This window comes from Lepus europaeus, chromosome 10, assembly GCF_033115175.1.
Source record: "Lepus europaeus isolate LE1 chromosome 10, mLepTim1.pri, whole genome shotgun sequence".
NCBI classification, from domain to species: domain Eukaryota; kingdom Metazoa; phylum Chordata; class Mammalia; order Lagomorpha; family Leporidae; genus Lepus; species Lepus europaeus.
In genome coordinates, this window is record NC_084836.1 from 108362727 (window position 1) to 108389898 (window position 27172).

Below are 27172 nucleotides of genomic sequence, written 5' to 3' on the forward strand. Positions count from 1 at the left end.
CCATATGGGCGCCGGTTCTAGTCCCGGCTGCTCCACTTCTGATCCGGCTCTCTGCTATGGCCTGGGAAAACAGTAGAAGATGGCCCAAATCCTTGGGCCCCTGCACCCATGTGGGAGACTCAAAGAAGCTCCTGGCTCCTGGTTTCAGATCAGCACAGCTCTGGCCCTTGCAGCCATCTGGGGAGTGAACCAGCGTATAGAAGACCTTTCTCTCTCTGCTTCTCCTTCTCTCTGTGTAACTCTGGCTTTCAAGTAAAATAAATAAATCTTTAAAAAAAAAAAAAAAAAAAAAGGATGTCACATAGGTGTTGAAGGTAGCCCTAAAAAGGAAATTTCAAAGCTGCTTTCAACTACCACCCAAATAAAAGTGCAGTCTCCCATTATGATCACTTTTAAGGACAAAAAGTGGTTACAAATGCCTTCGGATGATGGCTCAGAAACAGCACCATCTGAGTAGCCTGTCTTCTAACAAGAGGCCTGGTGTGTGCTCCAGGGCACAGACACTTGGCCAGGTGGTATGGTTTCCCTCCAGTGTGCTGCTTCCCCAATCTGTGCTCACATTTCCTGACCCGCCGTGGGAGTGATGGAGACTGCAAAATTCAGCTGCCCATCTTGCCTTTGGTTTCTTCCAGTTCCTTTCCCTAGTCTGATGCTCCCAAACAACACTGAGACTCTCAGAGAAAAAGATGAAAGAGAAAGACTCCTTGGGATTTTTATCACAAATAAAGTCTAGCCACATAAATAAGCCTAAATCCAGAGGGAATCGGTGACTCGGACAGGACTCATTACACTACAAAAGGAAAACATGAAAAAAGAGAATTCAGTTTGACTTCATCATTGCTGATGCGCTGCTGAAGAGGGACTAGGGAAAGGAGGATATGTAGATTAAAAAAATGAACTTAAAATCAAATGTAAGAGCTGGTGCTGTGGCTCACTAGGCTAATCCTCCGCCTGCGGCGCCGGCATCCCAGGTTCTAGTCCCAGTTGGGGCGCCGGATTCTGTCCTGATTGCTCCTCTTCCAGTCCAGCTCTCTGTTGTGGCCTGCGAAGGCAGTGGAGGATGGCCCAAGTGCTTGGGTCCTGCACCCGCACGGGAGACCAGGAAGAAGCAACTGGCTCCTGGCTTCAGATCGGCGCAGTGCTCAGGCCGTAGCAGCCATTTGGGGGGGTGAACCAACGGAAGGAAGACCTTTCTCTCTGTCTCTCTCTCTCACTGTCTAACTCTGTCCAAAAAAAAAAAAAAAAAAATCAAATGTAAGAAAATAGTGAAGATGGTAAATTTTACATCATGTGTTTTTTACCACTTTTTAAATTGTTTTTAAATGAAACAGAATGAAGAAGAAACGCAGCAGTGGGGTGACGGGCATCCAACGAAAGCTCAGATCCTGTGACATCACAACCATCCTCAGGACGTTACTGAATTCTGTGGCAGGTACACTTGCCCTCAGGAACAAGCTTTTGCTTAACCTGCAAGGGTGGACCAGCTAAAAACATACGTCATACAGGCTTGTTTACTGAAGAGGTTTCAACAATGACACACTTAAGACACCTGGATCCACCAAGACGGCTCTCTGAGGTCACACTTGAGACCCTCTCTTCAACTGACACCGCACACCAAGGTCTTTCCTAAAAGAGAAGACTCCCCAGAGAGGCTGGGTGTGGGTGGTACTCAGGAAGCATTTGATCAGCAGGCAATAGTAACAGCAGCAGCTAACACTTACTGAAAACAGACCACATGCAGATACTAGCAATTATGGCAGGTAGGTTTCATGATCTCTCTCTTTATAGCAAGGTCAGTATAAAGGTGCCCATTTTGTACACAGAAAAGTGGAAGATTCATGCTGTTACGTGATGTGCCCGAGGCCACGGCAGATAGTGAGCCAAGGAGCTTGGGTTTGAAGTCTCTGGCTGGCCACAAGCTAATGCTCATTCTATGACTTCTCAGAGAACCGTAATGCTAGGTCACCAGACCAGCAACGACAAGACTTGGTTTAAAATGTTGAACGTGATGGAGTACACATGACTAAGGGAAAAGGTCAGGCAGTTTTTTATGAAACTAAACATACACCCAGCTGACGCCCAGCACTTCCACTCTCAGGAATCACAGACAATGGCTAGTATACCCCCTCATCAGACAGATAAGATATAAAGCCACTTGCTCATATTATATCCCTAGAGAGTGGCAGAGCTGGGACATCCTGGAAGGAGAAGGGAAACCCAGGAAATGCCGCATAATTTCTCAATTTTGAAAAGCAGAAAGTATCCCAAAAGGCAGAAATTAGTAATAAAATATTTTAAAGAATTTATTTTCTTTAAAGATTTTTAAAAAATTTATTTAAGAGGTAGAGTTACAGACAGTGAGAGGGAGAGGGAGAGGCAGACAGAAAGGTCTTCCGTCGGCTGATTTACTTCCCAAATGGCCGCAATGGCCGGAGCTAGGCCAGGAGCTTCTTCTGGGTCTCCCATGCATGTGCAGGGGCCCAAACGCTTGGACCATCTTCCATTGTTTTCCCAGGCCATAACAGAGAGCTGCAAAGGAAGAGGAGCAGCCGGGACTAGAACCAGCACCCACATGGGATGCCAGCGCTGCAGGCCACTGATTAACCTATTGCGCCACAGTGCTGGCCACAAGAATTAATTTCAAAACCCAATAATTTAACATAAATTTTTTACTTTAATTTTTAAAGCACCTTTTTGAGATCTTGGGAAAGATACTTGCTAAGGATTAAAAAAATTAAGACAGGGCCAGCGCTGTGACACAGCGGATTGATGCCCTGGCCTGAAGCGCTGGCATGTCACACGGGCACCGTTTCGACAGCCAGCTGCTCCACTTCCAATCCAGCTCTCTGCTATGGCCTGGGAAAGCAGTGGAAGATGGTTCAAGTCCTTGGGCCCCTGCACCTGCATGGGAGACCTGGAAGAAGCTCCTGGCTCCTGGCTATGGATCGGCGCAGCTCTAGCCATTGCGGCCATCTGGGGAGTGAACCAGCCGATGGAAGACCTCTCTCTCTGTCTCTCTCGCTCACGCTCGTGCTCGTGCTCTCCTCTCTCTGTGTAACTCTGACTTTTGAATAAATAAGTAAATCTTTAAAAAAAATTAAGAAAAGATGGGCTAGCATTATGGCATATTGGGTTAAGCCACAGCCTGTCACACCAGCATCCCATACCAGAGGACCAGTTCAAATTTCAAAGGAAGGCAGCAGAAGATGGCCCAGGTACCTGGGCCGCTGCCACCCAAACGGAAACTCAGAGTTTTAGGCTACTGGCTTCAGAATGGATCAGCCCTGGCTGTTGTGGCCATTGGAGAGTGAACCAGCAGATGGAAGACTTCTCTATCTCTGTCTCTGCCTCTGCTTCTCCCTCTAATTCCACCTTTCAAATAAATAAATATTTTAGAAAACAAAATTTTTTTCAATGAATACCAAACTCAAGGTTTGCCTAGTATTAGCCCTTGGGATCAGGTGTAGAATGAAGTTGGAAAGTCTCAGAAATGATCATTTACTCATTTAAATTGTCACCTTTGCTATTCTTCCTCCTTCATTATTCTGAATTGTGAATCTCGATTCAGGGATCCAAATTGGTTATCAACCTCTTCCTAGTGATCTGAGTTCTCACCTCCCCCCAGCTTTGGACCGCTGGGACTGATTCTTTTGGGAACCGGGCGGTCAGCTAAATCCACCATGCTTCTTTATCCTAGTTTACCTTTGGTCACCACTGAGAACTGAGCATCCACTCCAGGCCTTTCTTTTCCCGTTACTACCATCCTCTGAAACCAATCCATACATTACTTACATCCCTCCTGGCTTTCCTCCAGAGTTCTCTGTAGTACCCTGCCTGAAAACTGGCTCTCCCCAGAAAGTATCACCTCGCTGAAAACACTCAAAGATGTTGGTGGGATTGATATTCCCTAAACCCACACCCTTCAATTCCAGAACTTCACTATTCTACCCACAGTGTAAAACCCTGGCTCTTTTGAAGATATGCCATCCCCTACTTTTAACTAACTGCTTATACCCATACTATAAATTTCTTAAGAAAATTTTTTTTCTGAATCTGGGCTCAAGGGGAACTCAAATATTTCTTGGAGTGAATAAATGCCAAAATACTCAACAAATATGCTGATTTAAAGCCAGGAGCCAGGAGCTTCTTCCAGGTCTCCCATGCACGTGCAGGGGCCCAGGGACTTGGGCCATCTTCAACTGCTTTCCCAGGCCATTGCAGAGAGCTGGACTGGAAGCGGAGCAGCTGGGACTTGAACCAGCGCCCATATGGGTTGGTGGCGCTGCAGGACAGGACTTTAACCTGCTGTGCCACAGATCTAGGCCCCCAGTAATTTATTTTAAAATGTTTTATTAAAGTCTATTTTTCTTGCAGCATGTCTTTAGGCCAAAGTCAACCTCTATACCTTGTGTTCTTGAAATATGACTCAGTTTTGTTCTTTTTGGTTAATAAGCATGATTATTTATTATGAGTTTTGATTAACTTTTAAAATCTGTCATCTCAGCTTAATTTACCTTGCTAACACTGAGTGAGAAAAGTTCAAGATCAGAATGATTCACATATCATTTTTTGCTAGAGAAGATACAAATGAATTAATAATAGGAATGAGGGTTTTTAAAGAATGTTTTATTTGCTGCTGCTTCTAACACCTTAGAATCAGAGAAAAGACAAAGTTTGATGGCTATTTTTATTGTTATACTGAAAGATCTCCTTGCCCCGACACGCTGACGGCCAAGTACTTGACAAATCACCTCCTTTAATCCTCATCTACAGCGCGAGGCATGTATGACTGCTGCCGTGTAAGTGACAGAGAAACGAGACCCACCTTGTCCAGCATTACTTGACTAAGTGATCGTTTCAATCCTGTTCTATTGAAGTCAGAGATCAAGTTTATTCCAGTAACAGATGCTCTTTTCTGCTGGGCACTGAACTCTCATACAAGTTCATTCCTGGAGTCTGTAGATTGCTTTGGCTCAAACATAATTTCTATTTTCATGCCCTGCAATGTCTTGCAATTCAGTCATCAGTCCAAATTTGTAAGAGGAACAGGATCAACTCCTACTGAAAGTGGCTCTATTTATTTAACCTGCTTCTCTACCATATCTAATATTAAGTATTAAATAAAAATCCCATTCTGTTCATCAACATTACTATGAGGTCTAAGATGAAAACCTGTCGGCCGGCGCCACGGCTCACTAGGCTAATCCTCCGCCTTGCGGCGCCGGCACACCGGGTTCTAGTCCCGGGCAGGGCACCGATCCTGTCCCGGTCGCCCCTCTTTCAGGCCAGCTCTCTGCTGTGGCCCGGGAGTGCAGTGGGGGATGGCCCAAGTGCTTGGGCCCTGCACCCCATGGGAGACCAGGATAAGCACCTGGCTCCTGCCATCGGATCAGCGCGGTGTGTTGGCCGCAGCGCGCTACCGCGGCGGCCATTGGAGGATGAACCAACGGCAAAAGGAAGACCTTTCTCTCTGTCTCTCTCTGTCCACTCTGCCTGTCAAAAAAAAAAAAAAAAAAAAGATGAAAACCTGTTTGATTTAGGTTACATGACAGCTGGCTGTTATTAGATATTAAAGTGACTCAGTAAAATCTCTAAAGAAAGAAACCAGAATCCATTTGAAGGTTAACTCCTATAAAATGTTTACATTTAAATAAAAATGTACCTTGAAAATGTTTTAAAAATTAACCAAGTAGACCGTTGTAAAAAATATAAACCTGCCCACATATCACAAATGACAAAAATTCTGAGGGTTTGAGGTTCTCTTCAGTACTTCCTTCTTTTTAACAGTGGCATAATATTCCAGGAGGTAGATGTGTTAAGATTTAAATAGTGCCTATTCTGATGGCTCTGAAGGTTCTTTATCATTTTTGCTACCATAAATGAAGTAGAAATGCAAGCCTTCGGGCACCTCTCTATATACAAAGGATAAACTTTTTTTTTCTTTTTCTTTTTGACAGGCAGAGTGGACAGTGAGAGAGAGAGACACAGAGAGAAAGGTCTTCCTTTGCCGTTGGTTCACCCTCCAATGGCTGCCGCAGCCAGCGTGCTGCAGCCGGCGCACCGCACTGATCCGAAGGCAGGAGCCAGGTGCTTATCCTGGTCTCCCATGGGGTGCAGGGCCCAACCACTTGGGCCATCCTCCACTGCACTCCCTGGCCACAGCAGAGAGCTGGCCTGGAAGAGGGGCAACCGGGACAGAATCCGGCACCCTGCCCGGGACTAGAACCCGGTGTGCCAGCGCCACAAGGCGGAGGATTAGCCTATTGAGCCGCGGCACCGGCCAAGGATAAACTCTTAGCAGCTGACAATTCTATACAGCTAGGACAGACAAAACCAATGTATAGGAAGTATTTAGTAACTGCTCTTCCTGTTATGAACTGGCAACATATGAGTCGATTACTTCCCCAAACAGATCTGCGCTCTGGGCACAGAACAGAGGTTAGTATTTGTAACCGCATCTGACTAGGACTGCCCAGAAGAAGCCTGGGGAATAAAGCCTAGCCAGTCCCACCACACACTGAGACAGCCTGCTCCCCAGAGAGAGGGGCAGATCTCCCATCTGTTCCCACTGAGCCGCACTAACTGGGGTCTCAGGGTTCCCTTGAATAGAAGACCACTTGGGGGAGTATAAACCATATGGCTCTCCTCTCCTGCATTTCAAGAAACCAAATGCCAGGCACCAGCACTATACAACAGTGGGTTAAGCTGCTGCTTGGGATGCCAACATCCCATATTGGAGTCATGCCTGCTCTGCTTCCTATCCAGCTTCCTGCTAACACACATGGAAAAGTTACAGATGATGACCCATGTACTTGGGTTCCTGCCATCCACACAGGAGACTGGGATGGAGTTCCTGGTTCCCAGTTTTGGTCTAGCCAAGTTCTGGCTGTTGTAGGCATTTGGGGAGTGAACCAGAAGACGGAATATATCTCTGTCTCTCTCTCAAACAGAAAGATAAATATGTAAAGGGATAGATACAGGTAAATAAGTAACTGTATGTTTAAAAAAATAAAGAAAGCAAATGTCAAACAGTCAGTGCTCACATCCTTCTAATTAGTTCCTATTCCTTCCTGGGGCAACTGCCAATGGATCATATAAATGAGAATGTTATAAATAAGGCTTTAGTGTAACCAAAAATATGATAAGTAAATAAACTATAAAAAATTGGTTGCATCTCTTTTAGAGAAACTTGGAAAGCTGCTCCAGGGAAGAAACCATTTCTTTTCTACATTGCTAATTGTGAATAATATTCTGATTTAGTTTTTATTGCATTACTTCCATATGGAGAGAACTTTAGCCAAAGGAAAAATTTATACACTGAGTCATTTCAGAATAGAGCCCTTGGCTACCATATGAGCAATGGGAAACAGAGACAACAGGGGAACGACCAAGGCTGAGGATGAACCAACACTGCCAGTGTCTCATTTTGTAAAAAAAACACCCCCAGCACACTGGATGCATTCATTTAAAACATGTGTGATCACTTACCTGCTTCTCTTTCTTTTGTATTTTCATTTTCAACTATTGGAGGAAGATATTTTTTATCTGTAAAACATAAAAACAGCAAAGATTACAAGCCCCAAATAAAACATTTTAGATTATTTCCAGATTAACTATAACACATGAAGAAAACATGAAACAGAAGATTACTGCCATACAACATCTATGTCCCATCAACTCCCACAGTCCTAAGTGTAGACCTAACTATTTCTAACTCTAATTTGTTGGAATGGAATAAAAGCCATCCTCTCTGTAGATCGAGTTAAGTTACAAAAGATGCTGGCATATGTAAATTAGAAAGGTGGGGTAGGCAATAAGGGAAGAACTCATGCCTTTCAGTAGAAAACCAATAAATAATATCTACAATGGAGACATCAAGAAATATAGATAATCAAAAAAGAGAGAGAGAGAGAGAGAGAGAGCGAGCGAGGCCGGCACCGTGGCTCACTTGGTTATTCCTCCGCCTGAGGCGCCGGCATCCCATATGGGTGCCGGGTTCTAGTCCCGGTTGCTCCTCTTTCAGTCCAGCTCTCTGCTGTGGCCTGGGAGGGCAGTGGAGGATGGCCCAAGTGCTTGGGCCCTGCATCTGCATGGGAGACCAGGAAGAAGCACCTGGCTCCTGGCTTTGGATCGGTGTGGGGCTGGCCGTAGCAGCCATTTGGGGAGTGAACCAACGGAAAGAAGACCTTTTTCTCTGTCTATAAGTCTACCTGTCAAATTAAAAAAAAAGAGAGAGAGAGAGACAGCAAACAGAATTCAAAGTAATCTTCTCAAAGAGACAGGTCTGCGTATAAGGTTGCTCCCATTATTATAGCATTTCATCATAAGCTCTCCCAGACTTGGATGTTTTAAACCACATGCATGTATTACTTGACGAAACAAATTCCACTGCAGTATTTCCTATAATTTTTTTAAATGACTGATTTTATCTTTCTTGGTATTTAATCCTCCTTCCCATTCCAATGGTACTGCCCTTCATAACAGAACTTTTTTTCTCATAAATGACCCATGAACACCACAAAATGTTCAGCAACTGGATTCAGAGGTAGACAAGTGCACTGAGGCACCCTGGGAAGTGCGCAGGAAACTCTCAATGTGGGGCTGCCTGTATCATTAAACAGTACCACTTCAGGTGTGAAGCCAGCCCTTTCCTCATACAAGCAACGAGGGATCACAGGACCTTGGCTCCGGTCCTGGCCCAGATACTGCCTCACATTTGTTCACTTCCATTTTCTGAACCCTCCACACAGCCGTAGAATACCACTGTATTCTGTATTCTTCCTAAGCCACCCTGGGGCACCCAATTATCCTTATGCTTCATAATTATTTCTCATATCCAAACGAATGTGATGTGTACACATTATGTAGAGCATTAAGACTAAAGTGAGGTATGTGAGGTGGCAGATATATTAACTAGTTTAATTATTCCACACTGTATTAACAAATCATAACATACTTTGTACCACATAAATATATATAATTTGTCAATTTGCAAAAACAACAATTAAAATTTGAGATGGCCCTGATTCCACATGAGTTCATGATCATGTCTGCTGCAAATACAAAACTGAAAGATTTGTGATTACAATCATCTCTGGGACTACAATTATGGCTTATCACTTTAATGTCTTTAAATCTAGGTTTTTTTCCCCTCTAAGAATTAGAGGCATTTTCTATTGTAATGCCAAGGATTCTCCCCCTGAGGCCTTTTTACCAGGTATTGTTATCTGCAAAGAGCACAGTGGCCAAGAAGGTGGTAAAACAAGCCAGAAAGCCCGCAAGGTCAGGTGCTACAGCAGAGCAGAGCAGGCTTGGGTAAGTCAGGACAGCAAAAGTCCAGCTAGTAAATGACGCATTAAGAATCCCTGCAAGGATTAGTATTTGATGGAACAATTATTCACCTCAAGGAAGTCAGAAATTCCAGAGAAACAGTAAGTGCTTTGAATAAGAATGATTAAAATTTAAAAGAATATTCTCTTTAAGCTTCATTATAGACAAGTCAGTCCTAGGTAATTAACAGACCCTAGAAAAGCAACATTCTCAACTATCGTAAACTGCCACAAATTCTGAAACAGATGGAAGTCTGGGGGAAAAGAGACAGCTAATCACAAAAGGTATTATCAATAATAAGATGTATGTGCTCAAATAAAATTCTGCCCAACAAAGTGAAACCACTGAAAAAATACAGGGGCAAGCATTTGTCCTGGGGTTAAGATGCTGCTTGGAATGCCAACAGCATATACTGGAGTGCCTGGGTATGAGGAGCATCTTGGCTCCTGATTCTAGTTTCTGGCTAATGTACACCATGGTACGCAGCAGGTAATGGCTCAAGCACTTGGGTCCCTGTCACCCACATGGGAAACCTGGCTCCTGGTTTGGCCTGGCCTAGCCTTGGCTTCTGTTGGCATTTATGGATTGAACCAGCAGATGAGAATTCTTTGTCTCTCAAGTAAATAAAATAAAATTAATAAATACAGAAAAATTCTGAATAGAAATTATTTTTAATAAGTAAAGAACCGATACAGGGGCCAGTGCTGTGGCACAGCGGGTCATTGCCCTGGCCTGGAGCACTGGCATCCCATATGGCCACCAGTTCTAGTCCCGGCTGCTCCACTTCCAATCCAGCTCTCTGCTATGGTTTGGGAAAGCAGTAGAAGATGGCCCAAGTCCTTGGGTCTCTGCACCCATGTGGGAGACCTGGAAGAAGCTCCTGGCTTCAGATCGGCACAGCTCCAGACATTGTGGCCAATTGGGGAGTGAACCATCGTATGGAAGACCTTTCTCTTTCTCTCTCTGAACCATTGGATGGAAGACCTCTCTCTCTCTGCCTCTCCTCTCTCGGTGTAACTCTTTCAAATACATAAATAAATCTTTTTTTTTTTTTAAAAAGAAACGATACAAGCATAATGCAATAGACACAAAAAGCCAGAATTTCCAACTTAGTGTCACAAACTAGCCAGCAGATAATCTAATCAGACCTCTAACATGCCGGGAATGTAGACAAACAGGTCCTTTTTACTGGTAGATGGCACTTCCAGTGGTTTCAAGCTTTCTGAAGATCACCCAGGCAATGTAACATTAAATCTATAAACTGTTACAATCCATTTAAATGGCAATTCCATGTTATGAAATATCTGCACAGCCTAAATAAATGGCTAGTAGGAAAGAAACAGGAGCCTTAAAAGAAGCTCAGGGTGAAATGTGGAAATGCCCACCACAGCAGAGGCTTGGACACTGGAGTGGACCCACTGCTAGTGGAGCCTCTGCCATCACTGGCTCAGGGCAGAGAAGGCAGATGAATTCTGGCTCCAGAGATGGGGCTAAAGCAAGCAAAACTTGAATTTGAACGCGTGGAGGAAAAGAGGTAGTAAGAGATTGTAAGTCAAATCTTTTCCTGACAACTTCTATCCTCTGACACATGAGGGGTCTTCAAAAAGTCTGTGGAAACGCACATTACCTTTTAGCTCCATTTTCTATGAATCTTTTGATGCCCTATTGTGTGTGTATGTGTGTGTGTGAGAGAGAGAGAGAGAGAGAAACCCAAGTGAGAGTAATGTAAGAATAACTGCTCCAGTTAACTTAAATCAATCCACAGCAAACCTCATGTTATTGTCAAGTAATTTCTAGCATCCCTGTGGATCACCACACACCAGCATGCTGCCACCCTGCAGACCGCAGATGTCACAAACACCAACAGGTGCTCAATAAGCATTTATTGACTTTTCTCCGAATAGCACCCCATAATTTACGAACACTCTCTTAAATTACCTCTACTTTTAAAACTTTTATGGCACACTTTTTTTTTTTTAAATACAAACTATGTACTCTTTTGGCAAGACTAAATTCTAAGTCCCAGGAATAGATGCATGGAGACACCCTAGTGCTGTACTTTTGCAAACACTGGAAATGGTTTTCCGGCCTCAGTTGCAGCACTGCTATCATTCAAAGTTGTGATTAGATCTTTTTGGCTCAAAAAAGAACAAATCAAACGGTAATTTCAGGGCCCTAACATTTAATTGGAAACATAATACACACAAATCTGAAAAGCGAACTGTGTGGGCAAAGCAGGAAATTTGTCTACAGTGGAAAAATCACGTGTACAACTTCTGAATCCCAGGAAAACTGGCAGGTGTCCTGCTCTCCCCACTGCATTTCAATGCTTTTGTATGAACACAGTATTTAGTTACCTTCACAAGAAGATAAGCTGCTTATAATGCAAAAGGCAAACAACTACCTAACAATGTCTCTAATAAGAAAAATGGTGCGAGATTTTAATAAGCGTATTTTGGAAGGTTTTTTTTAATAACTACTCTATTTCAAACATTCTGCAACAGTGCCTGTGTCATTTCCAAGTTCCTAACTGCTGTGTTATGGACACTTAAAAATATCAATGGGGCTGGTGCTGTGGTACAACGGGTTAAAGCCCTGGCCTGAAGCACCCGCATCTCATATGGGCACCGGTTCTAGTCCTGGCTGCTTCTCTTCCTATCCAGCTCTCTGCTATGGCCTGGGATAGCATTAGAAGATGGCCCAAATCCTTGGGCCCCTGCACTCAGGTGGGAGACCCAGAAGAAACTCCCGGCTCTTGGCTTCGGATCAGCACAGCTCCGGCCATTGTGGCCAACTGAGGAGTGAACCAGCGGATGGAAGACCTCTCTCTGTTGCTACCTCTCTCTGTAGCCTGTCTTTCAAATAAATAAAATAAATCTTTAAAAAAAAATAAAAAACATCAGGTTCATACCACTCAACCCTTCATTCACTGAAGTCATCTGAATCCACTAAACCCAGGGAACTGCCAGTCCCTGCTCAGTCCAAGGGTCTAATTCATTTCAGGACTGGGTTTCTGCAAATACAGACAAGGGCTCACACAGCAGGCCATGGTCCTTCATGTTCTCCTAAGAGACAACAAGGATGGACATCCCTACTGTAAACAGGTTCCCATCTCCTACAATTCCATCAGACACCTTTGGACAAAGAGCACATGGAAAGCAACCTTAAAAATCACATTACCTCAAATTTTCCACAATAAACAAGTATTTTTATAGTGTGTGTGTGTGTGTATATGTATGTATGTATGTATATATATATATATATATATGCGCCTAACCTCAATCTTGAGGTTTGTTCCTAAGACCACTCTAACAACAGCAGGCATAAATATGGCTACCTCATTTTGTTATAGGGTTGGATTTTAGAAGGGAACAGGACATGGAATAACTCAATTGGGAGAATGCAGAGATGTCTTGGGGAATACCAGCCACCTTGTTAAATCCCTACTCAACTAACTCTTAGCAAGAGTCTTCTTTAAAAAAAAAATTATTTGTAAGGCAGAATTACAGAGAAAGAGGGGGAAAATTATGTGTGTGTGTGTGTGTGTGTGAGAGAGAGAGAGAGAGAGAGAGAGAGAGAATAAGACTCCATCTACTGTTCACTCCCCAGATGCCTGCAAAAGCCAGAGCTCTGGCCCAGGCTGAACCAAAGAGCCAGGAACTCCACCCCAGTCTCCCATGTGAATGGCAGGAACCAAAGTTCTTAAGCCATTGTCTACTGCCTTCCCAGGCACATTACCAGGAAGTTGGATCGGAGTGGAGCAGCTGGGACTCGAACAGCAACTCTGATGTGGGTTGCAGGTATCCCAAGTGATGGTTTAACCAACTGTTCAATAATATTCACTCCATCAAGACTCTTCTTGATAGCTATTCTTGATCACAAAGAGGGTCCAGTGGATGAGAAATCTCTCAGTTCCCATTTCCCTGCCTACTACTTTCTGTGACCCAAACTGGACACATTTACCTGTGTCTCTGGCTAGGCTTAAAGCAGTCTACAGAAGTGTTTTTTTTTTTTTTTTAAACTTTTATTTAATAAATATAAATTTCGAAAGTACAGCTTTTGGATTACAGCACACCCCCCCCCCCCAACCTCCTTCCCACAACCCTCCCATCACCCGCTCCCTCTCCCATCCCATTCACATCAAGATTCATTTTCTTTTTCTTTTTTCTTTTTGACAGGCAGAGTGGACAGTGAGAGAGAGAGAGACAGAGAGAAAGGTCTTCCTTTACTGTTGGTTCACCCTCCAATGGCCACCGTGGTCGGCGCGCTGCGGCCGGCGCACTGTGCTGATCCAAAGGCAGGAGCCAGGTGCTTCTGGCCTCCCATGGGGTGCAGGGCCCAAGAACTTGGGCCATCCTCCACTGCACTCCTGGGCCACAGCAGAGAGCTGGACTGGAAGAGGGGCAACCGGGACAGAATCTGGCACCCCAAACGGGACTAGAACCGGACTAGAACCCGGTGTGCTGGCGCCGCAAGGCGGAGGATTAGCCTATTGAGCCGCGGCGCCAGCCAAGATTCATTTTCAATTATCTTTATATACAGAAGATCAATTTAGTATATACTAAGTAAAGATTTCAACAGTTTGCACCCACACAGACACACAAAGTGTAAAGTACTGTTTGAGTACTAGTTATACCGTTAATTCACATAGTACAACACATTAAGGACACAGATCCTACATGGGGAGCAAGTGCACGGTGACTCTTGTTGATTTAACAATTGACACTCTTGTTTATGGTGTAATTACCCGAGGCTCTTGTCATGAGTTGCCAAAGCTATGGATGCCTTTTGAGTTCGCCAACTCCAACCTTATTTAGACAAGGTCATAGTCAAAGTGGAAGTTCTCTTTTCCCTTCAGAGAAAGGTACCTTCTTCTTTGATGGCCCGTTCTTTCTGCTGGGATCTCACAGAGATCTTTCATTTAGGTTGGTTGGTTTGTTTTGTCTTTTTTTTTTTTTTTTTTTTTTTTTGCCACAGTGTCTTGGCTTTCCATGCCTGAAATACTCTCATGAACTTTTTAGCCAGATCTACAGAGGTGTTTCAACAGCAAGGTTTGAAGTGCCAAAAGGTAGTTTGAATCCGGACTCTGATAAAGACTGGACACGCAAGACCTTGTCCAGGCTTTGTTTCCTCACCTACAAAACAGTGGTGACACACTCCTTGTCGTGCTGAACAGGAGATACCTGGTGGCTACCAGCATGGCTTGTTCCCATGGTCTTCCCTCAGTGTCAGAGGAAGGTGGTCCTCACTCCCAAGGAGAAAGGAACAGAACTTGTGTCAGTATTTGGGATCCACCCTCTTGCACTTCCCTGCCACCTAGGTCCTCAGTGACTTTGCAGTTACTCTCTCCTCACTTCATTCAGGACCTCCCCAGATGTCACCTTGTCAGAGACACCTCCACCAGTCACCTTACAAGAAAACAGCACCTCGATGGGCCAGCTCCAACGGAGTAGGGAAGGAGCTTACTGCTTTAGCCCAGGAGAAGACAGTTTTTAAAAAGTGGAGAGAGTGTAGTCTCAGGGAAGAGTCAGGGAGAAAACAGCAGAGGAAACTCTACCGAAATTAGAGGGACATGGTGGACCTACGTGGAGGGTGTGGGTGCCCATGGCTCAGGACTCCAGCAGCCAAGAGCCTACACACCAGCACTGGAAAGTGAGGTGAGAACAGACCGCAGCAGCCCAAGCCACTGGTGAAAAAGCTGCAGAAGAGCCTAGAGGGAACCGGGCTTGGAGCTCAGTAGGGGAAAGTGTACCAGCAAAAGTAAAGGAGAAAAAAAAAAGAAAGAAAGAAAAAAGACGGGGCAGACACGTTTCTCTCTCCCCAATCAATTTACAATGGCGTCCTGCAACAAGCTGATAGAGTGGGCACCATTTTAGACATACATAAAAGCTGTACCAGTCTGTGCCTGGCAATCAACCAAGCAGAGACTCCTAACTCTGGTGGGGAGAACTAACAGAGGGCCAGGAGCTTGTAACTGTATGAGGCTTCTGTACCAGGACTGTGAAAAAAACTGAGGATGTGTGGGAGGACTCATGGTGTGGCTGGGACTTTGAGCAGTCTCAGTGGGAGACTCCACAAGCTCAGGGGTTCCTGGTAACCTGGTGAGAGACATTGCTGGGGAATCTGAACTTACACTGAGGACTGCACAGATCCTTTATGTGGTCCTTCAGACAGAGCAGATAAAATATTATACCCAGTGGGGCCAGAATTCAGGCACTGGGCTCCATTGAGGAGAGGAGCTCAGATGAGCAGAATAAACCTCCCTTCTGATTTAAAAGAGAGAAGATTTACCACGCCAAACCGGAGTGTGTCACCTTAAGTACATCCTTAATCCTGGAGAACTGAACAGAGCTCTCTGGCCACACCCACTATAAGCCTCTAGAGATTCACTGAAAGCAGACATTCCACTTGTCTATAGAGTCATAGTACAATGATAAAAGAGGCCACAGGGGAAAAAAAAAAAAAAAAGAGAGAGAGAGAGAGTATCTCCACAAATGCCGAACAACAAATGCACCAATCCAAGAAACAAGAATAGGGAAGACAACATGATGCCCCCCAAAAAGAACATGACACTTCAATGCTAGATTGTGTAAACAATGAGATAAAAGAAATGCAAGGAATGGAATTCAAAAAATTGATCATAAGATTACATAGAGACAATCAAAATAAATGCACAAACTATTGAAATCCGTACAGGACATGAAAGAAAATTTCTCCCATGAAATTGAGATCTTAAAGAGACATCAAAATGAAATGGAGAATTCAACAGAACAAATAAAAAATGCAGTGGAGAGCATTAACAACAGAATCACTGAAACAGAAGAAAGAATATCGGACTTAGAAGACAAAGCACAGGAAGGGGTACAGTCAAAACAAAGACAAGAAGAGGAAATCAGAAAACTCAAAAACACTGATGGGAATCCATAGGATACTATTAAAAAACAAAAACAAAAACAAAAAAACACAACAACATAGGGTTCTAGGAGTTCCTGAAGGCATGGAGAGAAAGGATTAGAAGGCCTTTTTAGTGAAATCATAGCAGAAAACTTCCCTGGCTTGGAGAGTTTGGTAAAGTAATAGGATATAAAATCAAAACACAAAAATCAACAACACATACAATGCCATGGCTGAGAAAGAACTTCTAAGATCAATCCCTTCACAATAACTACAGAAAAAAAAAAATCAAATACCTTGAAATAAACTAATCCAAAGATGTCAAAGATCTCTACAATGAGAATTACAAAACATTAAAGAAAGAAATAGAAGAAGGTACCAACAAATGAAAAAATCTTCCATGTTCATGGATTGGAGGAATCAGTATCACCAAAATGTCCATTTTTCCAAAAGCAATTTATAGATTCAATGTGATACCAATCAAAATACCAAAGACATTCTTCTTAGACCTAGAAAAAATGATGCTGAAATTCATATGAAGGCACAGGATACCTTGAATAGCTAAAGCAATCTTACACAACAAAAGCAGAGCCAGAGGCATCACAATGCCAGATTTCAAGACAAACTACAGGGCAGTTATAATCAAAACATCCTGGGACTGCTACAAAAACAGATTGGTAGACAAATGGAACAGAATAGAAACACCAGATATCAATCCAAACATCTACAACCAACTTACCTTAGACAAAGGAGCTAAAACCAATCCCTGAAGCAAGGACAGTCTATTTAAGAAATGATGCTGGGAAAATTGGATTTCCACATGCAGAAGTATGAAGCAAGACCCTACCTTACACCTTACACAAAAATCCACTCAACATGGATTAAAAATCTAAATCTATGACTCGACACCATCAAATTATTAGAGAACATCAGGGAAATTCTGTAAGAATTGGCACAGGCAAAGACTTCTTGGAAAAGACCCCAGAAGCACAGGCAGCCAAAGCCAAAATTAACAACTGGGATTACATCAAATTGAGAAGTTTCTGTATGGGGGTAAAAAAAAAAAAAGTCAGGAAAATGAAGAGGCACCTGAAAGAATGGGAGAAATTATCTGCAAACTATGTAACTGATAAAGGATTAATAACTAGAATCTACAAAGAGATCAAGAAACTCCACACAAAACAAACAACCCAGTTAAGAAATGGGCCAAGGACTTAGAGATTTTACAAAAGAGGAAATCCAAATTGCCAACAGACACATGAAAAAACATTTAGGATCACTAGCCATCAGGGAAATGCAAATCAAAACCACAATGAGGTTTCACCTCACCCCAGTTAGAATGGCTTTCACACAGAAATCAACAAACAACAAATGCTGGCGAGGATGTAGGGAAAAAGGTACCCTAATCCACGGTTGGTGTGAATGCAAACTGGTAAGACAGTTTGGAGATACCTCAGAAATCTGAATATAGTCCTACCGAACAACCCACCACCTACTCTTCAGAATCTACCCAAGGGAAATAAGATCAGGAAATAAAAGAGGTGTCTGCACCTCCCTGTTTATTGCAGCTCAATTCACAATAGCTAAAACATGGAATCAACCTAAATGCCCGTCAATGGAAGATTGGATAAAGAAATTATGGACTATGTACTCTATGGAATACTACACAGCAGTAAAAAGAAAAAATGAAATCTGGTCATTTGCACCAAAATGGATGAATCTGAAAACATCACACTTAGTGAAATTAGCCAGTCCCACAAGGACAAATATCATATGTTCTCCCTGATCTGTGACAACTAACTGAGCACCTAAAAGGAAACCTGCAGAAGTGAAATAGATTCTATGAGAAGCAATGACTTGATCAACCCTTGTTCTGACTGTTCAGCAACAGCTTATTATTTTATTTTTCTACTTTTTTTAAAAGATTTTATTTATTTATTTGACAGGTGGAGTTACAGACAAGAGAGACGGACAGAGGGAAAGGTCTTCCTTCCATTGGTTCACTCCCCAAATGACTGCAACAGTTGGAGCTGCACTGATCCGAAGCAAGGAACCAGGTGCTCCTTCCCAGTCTCCCACGTGGGTGCAGGGGCCCAAGGCCTTGGGCCATCTTCCACTGCTTCCAAGGCCACAGCAGAGAGCTGGATTGGAAGAGGAGCAGCCAGGACTAGAACCGGCATCCATATGGGATGCTGACACCGCAGACAGAAGATTAACCTACTTCGCCACAGTGCCGGCTCCTTCTTTTTCTACTTAATACCATTGGCTGAACTCTTAACACTGAATTATTCAGAGGTGTTTAAATCCAATTGAAATTTGATCCTAGTGAAAAATAAGAGTGGGAATAAGAGAGGAAGGAGCTGTACGGTACACAAGCCCACGGACTTACCACTAAGGGTAAAGCTAAAAACTTGCCATGGGACTCCAAATACCATTAAGCTGGGTGGCACTAATACTATCTTACTAGCTAAAGTGATCATTTTAAGCATGTAACTGATCATATAGATAGCAATAAGTGTCAAAGGGATCACATAAATAAGACCAATTCTCTGCTAATAACAATAGATAGAATTAAAAAGGAGAGAATGGTCCAACATGGGAAGCAGGCCACACAGCAGACTCATAGAATGACAAACACCTTAAATAGTACTCTGGCCTCAGAATCAGCCCTTGTGGTATTCTGATCTGGCTAAAAAGCCCATGAGAGCATTTCAGGCATGGAAAGCCAAGACATTGCGGCAAGAAATGACCTACATGAAGGATCTCTGTGAGATCCCAGTAGAAAGAAGGGGCCGTCAAAGAAGGAGGTACCTTTCTCTGAAGGGAGGAGAGAACTTCCACTTGGCTTATGGCCCCGTCTAAATACTGATGGACTTTGTAGATTCAAAAGGCTTCCATAGCTTCGGCAGTTCATGACAAGAGCCTCAGGTAATCACTGACGTCATAAATAAGAGTGTCAATTGTTAAAGCAACAACAGGAGTTGCTCCCCATGTAGGACCTCTGTCCTTAATGAGTTGTACTATGAGAATTAACAGTAAAATTTGTCTTCAAACAGTACTTTATACTTTGTGTGTCTGTGTGGTTAGAAATTATTGAAATCTTTACTTAGTATAGAGTTGGTTTTCTGTATATAAAGATAATTAAAAATGAATCTTAATGAAGAATGGAATGGGAGAGGAGTAGGAGGTAGGATAGGAGTGGGAGTGGAATGACAGGTATTGGGGAAAGAATTGCTTTATTCCTAAAGCTGTACCTATGAAATTTTATTTATTAAATAAAAGCTTAAAAATGGTATCAGCAAAACAGTAAAAAAAAAAAAAAAAAAGAAAAGAAAGAAAGAAAACAGTACCTCCATCTCCCATCAACACCCTCTTATCCTCTACCCTAAAGCAGTTTTCTACTCCGCACTTGTCACACCCTGACATTAATCCTTTTGGTTATAGAGTTGTTCCTTGTGCCCCTCACACACACACACAGCAGAGGGTAAGCTTTGCCTGGCTCCTATCATGCTCCATGATTCTGAAACAGTACTGGGTTTGTAGTAGGTGCTCAATAAACATGTACTGACTGGAAGAATCCTTTCTCCTTGTCACTAAACCTCTCTTTCTCTACAGCTCTGCTTCTCTCAACAAAGGAACAAGTTTACTCTATTTCAAGTAGTAACTACACTACCAAATCCTCCACACACCTGAAATTTTATCCCCACTGCCTCCTGTACTACTTTCTTGAAACTGTTCTTGGCAAAGACTCCCTACCTGCCAAAGCCAGCGGGCATTGTCAGGCTTTAATTCTGACTTCTGTGGAGCACTGTAAACCACGGACCACCTCCTCTTCTGAAAATTCTCACCTCACTGGTTTTTTGAAGGCCACTGTCTCCTGACTTCTCTCAGAGCACGGCTTCTCAGCTTTCAGCTTTTCCCTGGGCTCCCCTACTGTAAAGTCCAGCCCTTAAAGGTCACCCTTCCCAAGGTCCAAAGCTTTCGATACCACAAGGGCTCCCTGAGTTTTCTCTTCAGGTAGCAAACTCCATCGCTGTACACACTGATCACTGCACATTTCCCCCTGGCCTCTAAGTGGGCACATCCAACCGTATCCTGGCCACGTCGAATTAGGTATTCCAAGGCACCCACTCCTCCTAAAAAATGCCTTACAACTCTTCTAAATATCAAACTCAGTACCACCTTTACACACACACACACACACACACCCTGTGTCCTTCACTTCTACCCAGCCCAGAACTGACAGCCGCCCATAACTCCCCTCCTTTTCCCTTCCCTTAATTCCTTTCCTTTTTCCCCACTTTTTTTTTTGGACAGGCAGAGTTAGAGAGAGAGTAAGGTCTTCTTTTCCCGTTGGTTCACCTCCCAAATGGCTGTTACGGCCGGCTCCGAAGCCAGGAGCCAGGTGCTTCCTCCTGGTCTTCCATGCGGGTGCAGGGCCCAAGCACTTGGGCCATCCTCCACTGTACTCCCGGGCCACAGCAGAGAGCTGGACTGGAAGAGGGGCAACCGGGACAGAATCCGGCGCCCCAACCGGGACTAGAACCAGGGTGCCGGCACCGCAGGTGGAGGATTAGCCTAGTGAGCTGCAGCGCCGGCTTCCCCACCTTTCTAAGTCCTGAGTATTTTGGTTCTCGTACATCCACTCTGGTTTGTGCCCCCATTTTCATTGTCATTTTTGCCTGAAACAGCCTCCTAACTACCTCTATGTTCCCATGGCTCCTCCCCTCACCCCGTGACCTGCACTTCTGTCTCAAAGCACAAACAGAATCAGATCCCATTCTTCAGAGTGTGTTGTGCTTCAAAGGCACCACCAAACTCCTTTAGCACAGAACCCTGCACGAGTAAACTGCATGAGCAGTGCTGACACCCGTCCTGCTTACTCAGGTCTTGTTCAGACTACACCGCCACCTGGAAAATCATTCCACCTTCCTGCCTGATCCAATCTATCCTTCAAAACTTGGCGCTGGTGTCCCTATAAGCATTTCCTGATAAGCACCAAGCTGTCTGTGGGTACCATCAGCTGCTGGTACCCTCTGGGAAGGAACCTGTTCTGCAGTACAGAGCTCAGTGCCTGACATCTGGACTCTTAAATGATCACCTGTGGAACAAGGGCGTGAATAATGGGAAAGCTATGTTTACCAAAAAGGTGTTGGGCTTCCACATTCTTCATCATAACTGGTGGCCTCTTTACATTTTTTTGTTTTATTTTATATTTATTTATGTTTATTTGAAAGGCAGCAAGGGAGAGGGAGAGAGAGCGAGTGAGTGAGAGCAAGCTTCCCTTCACTGGTTTACTCCCCAAATGCCTGCAACAGTCAGGGCTAGGCCAGGCAGAAGCCAGAAGCCCCTGTGCCAAAGATCTGCTCAGATCTTTTTTTGGTCTTTCCCATTTACTGAGTTTTCCTAAACCAGTCAGCATTCTTCATTCACACATTCTCAAAGTAATGAATGCAATAATATAAACCTTAAAGCAAAAATAACAGTCCCCTGACTCTACTTCTTCTCACTGCTGATTCATCCCTCTCACAGGCAGTATCTCATCTATAGCTATTCTGTCTGCTCCTCTCCAGCACAACCTAACATCCTTTTTTAAAAAAAAAGATTTATTTATTTATTTGAAAGAGTTATACAGAGAGAGAGAGGAGATAGAGAGAGAGAGTCTTCCATGGTATGGGTCACTCCCCAGTTGGCCGCAATGGCCGGAGCTGTGCCGATCCGAAGCCAGGAGCTTCTTCCGGTCATCCACGCGGGTGAAGGGGCCCACGGAGTTGGGCCATCTTCTACTGCTTTCCCAGGCCACAGCAAAGAGCTGGATCAGAAGTGGAGCAGCCGCGTTTCAAACCAGTGCCCATATGGGATGCTGGTGCTTCAGGCCAGGGCGTTAACCTGCTGTGCCACAGCGCCGGCCCCAACAACCTAACATCCTTACCTTACTGCTTAGCTTAAAAGGCCAGGTGATAAACAGCTTAGGCGTCACAAACCATTATTGGTCTCAGCTGCAACTACTAACTAGCCTGTAGTGTGAAAGCAGTCAGAGACAATGTGCAAGCAAATGGGCAGGGCTGAATTTCAGTAAAACTTTATTTACAAAACTCCCTCTTCTATGGAAGATAAAGTGCTATTTTCCCAACATGGCACGTATCACCAGTATTTATATTTACAGCTAAGCCAAGAGTTATACCATACTAAAAATGAAGGTGGGAGGGGTATTTTTTTCCTTAAAGATAAATTTCCTCCTTTAAACATTTGTTATTTTCTATGAATCACTAACTTATACCAAAATGCTTCCCCAAAATCGTAAAATTCCACTCAATCTAAACCCCGTTTCTTCCTGTGGGCCACTACGTCTGCAGTTCTCCATCACTCTCTCCTGTCTGCTTCAAACCCACCTCCCTGGGACTTCTCTCACCATCCAGGGGCCTCAGTGCCTTTGTCTCTCAGAGCCAACCCACTCCCATTTCAGTGACACTCAATGTCCACTAACTCCAGGAACTAGCTAAATGAAAGCTAAGTTCTTCAGGTCTTCATGTCTGGAAATTCCTATTCTACCTTGGTTTGTTAAGGAAGCAAATCACAGGCTGGAGTGGGTTCTCCTCAGAAACTGGAGAGCATGCTGCCCTGGCCTGGTCCCCCACCTGCAGCTGGAGACGCAACCATTCTGATTCCCGGCCACTTGCAGGGAACGCTTCCTCCTCCTCAGAAAGCTGTGCAATCACTGCTTCACCATCATGTGCCTCAGGTTATTTTCATCCACGAGGCTGGGTCCGTGGCAGATTCTTTCACCATCTGGAAACTCCTTCAGATCTTTCAGTTTTGAGAAATCCTCATGTGTCTGTGTGTATGTTTAAAGATTTAGCTTATTGGGGCTGGTGCTGCGGAGCAGCGGGTTAAAACCCTGGCCTGCAGTGCCAGTATCCCATACGGGTGTTGGTTCGAGTCCCCACTGTTCCACTTACAATCCAGCGCCCTGCTAATGTACCTGGGAAAGCAGCAGAAGATGGTCCAAGTACTTGGGCTCCTGCACCCACATGGGAGACCTGGAAGAAGCTCCTGCTTCCTGGCTTTGGTCTCGCTCAGCCCTGGCTGTTGCAGCCATTTGGGGAGTGAACCAGCAGATGGAAGATCTATCTATCCCCATCTCTCTCTTGCCCTCTCTCTGCCTCTGCCTCTCTGTAACACTTTCAGATAAATAAATAAATCTTAAAAAAAATAAGATTTATCTTATCTATTTGAAAGGAAGAATGATAGAGTAAGAGATAGATGAAGAGGTGAAGTATCAACTCTAAACCCCAGTTCATCTCTTTAGTCAGAAAAAATAATTTCTAACTCCTAATCTGGTGATAAAAATTAACTTGCTTGATAAGAATCACTACAAGGGGTAGCAGAGAAGCAAATGTACAGGCATCCCAGAGCTATCACATACCACATCATAGGGTAAAACTTGACAGTACTTTTCTGTTGTCAGACCCTATGCCAGGATGCCAACCAACCCAGCTCACGAGCAAACACATCTGTGAACACAGGAGGGAAATGTCAGTCTCTCGATGGCCAAGCTCGCTCCAGGTTCAGGGCCCTGAAAACTTAAGTGATAATCTCAGGTGTCACAGATGACCCTTGACGCTCAGTCTCAGGAGGCCTCACCACCAGCACAACACCTTTTGACACATTACACCGTAATGCCTTTGGTGGCCGAACAGTTAATTCCTGTAAGCCTTGGGAGTGAACACAAGCGCTGGATAACAGGCGATTCATTCAGTCTCCCTGGGACTCTGCTTCTCCACTGGTAGAATGGGTACAAAAACGAATCATAGCAGGCTGCTACATGGGTTCAAAATAGTTATTTTGTCAACAACAAATTGAGAACACATCCACGAAATAGCTTAAATATGTATGGTTGGGGCACAAAAATTACTTTGTAGGTATTTTCGTGTTTTCCAAGAAAGCATAAAAAGACACACACACACACACACATACACACTCTTCACAACTTCAAATATTTTACTCTGAGAAACTACTGGAGCGGTACCTTCAAATCACAGTTATCAAGAAGAATGAATTGATACATGCAATGTGGAGAAGCCAAATGGAGAGAACTTTAAACTGTATGATTTCACTGAAAGGACATTTTGGAGACAAAAACAGAAAGCCGTGATTTCACACAGCTAGAAATCCACATGAGTTTCAGAGAATTTATACAGAGGAAAAAAGGGAGAACAGTATGGGGCCAGTGCTGTGGCACAGAGGGTTAAAACCCTGGCCTGCCGCGCCAGCATCCCATATAGGTACCAGTTCAAATCCTGACTGCTCCTCTTCTTCTTCTTTTTTTTTTTTTTTTTTTTTTTTTTGACAGGCAGAGTGGACAGTGAGAGAGAGAGAAAGGTCTTCCTTTGCCGTTGGTTCACCCTCCAATGGCCACCGCGGCGAGCGCACCGCACTGATCTGAAGCCAGGAGCCAGGTGCTTCTCCTGGTCTCCTGTGCAGGTGCAGGGCCCAAGGACTTGGGCCATCCTCCACTGCACTCCTGGGCCACAGCAGAGAGCTGGCCTGGAAGAGGGGCAACCGGGATAGAATCTGGTGCCCCGACCGGGACTAGAACCCGGTGTGCCGGCGCTGCAAGGCAGAGGATTAGCCTATTGAGCCGCGGCGCCAGCCCTGACTGCTCCTCTTCCAATCCAGCTCCCTGCTAATGCACCTGGGAAAGCAGTGGAAGATGGCTCAAGTCTTTGGGCTCCTGCACCCACGTGGGAAGAAGATCTTGGCTCCAGGCTTCAGATGAGCTCAGCTCTGGCCATTGTGGACATTTGGGGAGTGAACCAGTGATGGAAGACCTCTCTCTCTCTGTCTCTACCTCTCTCTGTAATTCTGTCTTTCATATAAATAAAACAAATCTTTAAAAAAAAAAAGGGGGGGGGGGAGTCCACATGGCCAAAAGGGCACGGCTGTGCAGAGGAGGATTCCAATCTGCAGACGAGCAAAGAGGAAGCAATGGAAACAGCTTGATGAAACAAAACTCATCCAGAGGGCCTTCCCACACCTCTGAGACAAGACGGAGGGCCCTTCAGCCAGTACTACACACAAGGGAAGAAAAGAGTTCATACAAGTGATTCACATGATAAACACAAGTAAAACCTTGAGGGATCTGACAGTAAGTGATTCTGTTTATATTCAGAAAGCCTTCCATCTGAATTCTGATTGTTAAACAAAATTGTTTTGGAGCAATTTATGGTAAGGAGCAAAGTCTATCTGATAGCTATACAAGACAGCAGGAAACAGTGTAAATGTGTTAACAGAAACCAAAACACAGACAACACACGGGAGAGAAGAGTTCCTACTTGAGACAAATAGCACAAGAAAAATCACCTATGTGCAGGCTCCCAGGCCCAGCCCTCTTCATTCTACAGGCAAGAGAAGAGCCAGCCCAGTGGCAAGCCCATGTGCAATCCGAAAACATCTTCTCAACTACATCTGTGCAGTTCCTAGCACCAAAAAGATGTTTTTCCCCATTTCTTTTTTTTTTTTTCAAAATTAGCTATTTACTTATTTTTATTTAATAAATATAAATTTCCAAAGTACAGCTTATGGATTACAATGGCTTTTTCCCCCCATAACTTCCCTCCCACCCACAACCCTCCCATCTCCTGCTCCCTCTCCCATTCCATTCACATCAAGATTCATTTTCAATTCTCTTAATATTTACTAAATTTATCTCCTGTATATAAAGTAGAGATTTCAAAAGTTTGCACCCGCACAGAAACATAAAATGTAAAATACTGATTAAGAACTAGTTATAGCATTAATTCACATTGAACAACACATTAAGGACAGAGATCCTACATGAGGAGTAAGTGCACAGTGACTCCTATTGTTGAATTAAAAAATTGACACTCTTTTTTATGGCGTCAGTAATCTCCCTAGGCTCTAGTCGTGAGTTGCCAAGGCTATGGAAGCCTTTTGAGTTTGCCAACTCCAATCTTATTTAGACAAGGTCATAGTCAAAGTAGAAGTTCTCTCCTCCCTTCAGAGAAAGGTACCTCCTTCTGTGATGACCTGTTCTTTTAGGTTTTTTTCTTTTTTGCCAGAGTGTCTTGGCTTTCCATGTCTATAATACTCTCATGGGCTCTTCAGCCAGATCCGAATGCCTTAAGGGCTGATTCTGAGGCCAGAGTGCTGTTTAGGACATCTGCCATTCTATGAGTCTGCTGTGTATCCTGCTTCTCATGTTGGATGTTTTTCCCCATTTCTATAACTGTTTTATTAAAGTAAAAATGTCTATAAATTCAATGCTTTTCTACAGCGTTTTCTCCCCCTTTTAAAAGAAAAGACACATAAAGTATCCTGAATCTGACACAAATTTCCTTATTCAGGTCCTATGGGTAAAGACCTGAAGCCTGCTTCCACATCCTCATCCAATCGCCCCTGCAAACCTGGAGGCTGCTGCACGCACGCGGATTCTGCCATCACTTCGGCCTCCTAAAAGCCTTCAGCTCTGGCACCTCCTACACTAGTGACTAAGAGGCTTTTAAATTTTTTTTTAATATTTTTATTGTGTCTTTTTTTTTTTTTTTACAAAAGATTTCTCTATCTCTTTATTTATTTGAGAGGCAGAGCTAGAGAGGGGGAGACAGAAAGATCTTCCTTCCTTTGGTTCACCCCCAAAATGGCTGTAATGGCCAGAGCTGGGCTGATCCGAAACTAGGAGCCAGGAGCTTCTTCCAAGTCTCCCATGAGGGTGCTGGGACTCAAGCAGCTGGGCTATCGTCCACAGCTTACTCAGGCCACATCAGAGAGCAGGATTGGAAGAGAAAAAGCCAGGATTTGAACCGGTGCCCATATGGGATGCTGGCACTGCAGGCGGCAGCTTTACCCTTCTATGCCACAGTGCCAGCCCCTAAGAGGTTTTTTAAAATAGAAACCTGAGAAGTGTTTCTTTTTTTTTTTTTGACAG

General features: G+C 44.0%; 1 protein-coding gene across 3 annotated transcripts in view; it reads right to left on the reverse strand.

The window, feature by feature from the left end:
* Nucleotides 1-27172, reverse strand: part of CHD6 (chromodomain helicase DNA binding protein 6) — a 240612-nt gene that overhangs the window by 155102 nt on the left and 58338 nt on the right. For all 3 annotated transcript variants that reach the window (XM_062204213.1, XM_062204212.1, XM_062204214.1), the window contains exon 2: nt 7489-7545. In XM_062204213.1, coding sequence (XP_062060197.1) covers nt 7489-7515 — 27 coding nt within the window. In that variant the 5' untranslated portion in view covers nt 7516-7545. The remainder of the gene's footprint in view (nt 1-7488; nt 7546-27172) is intronic.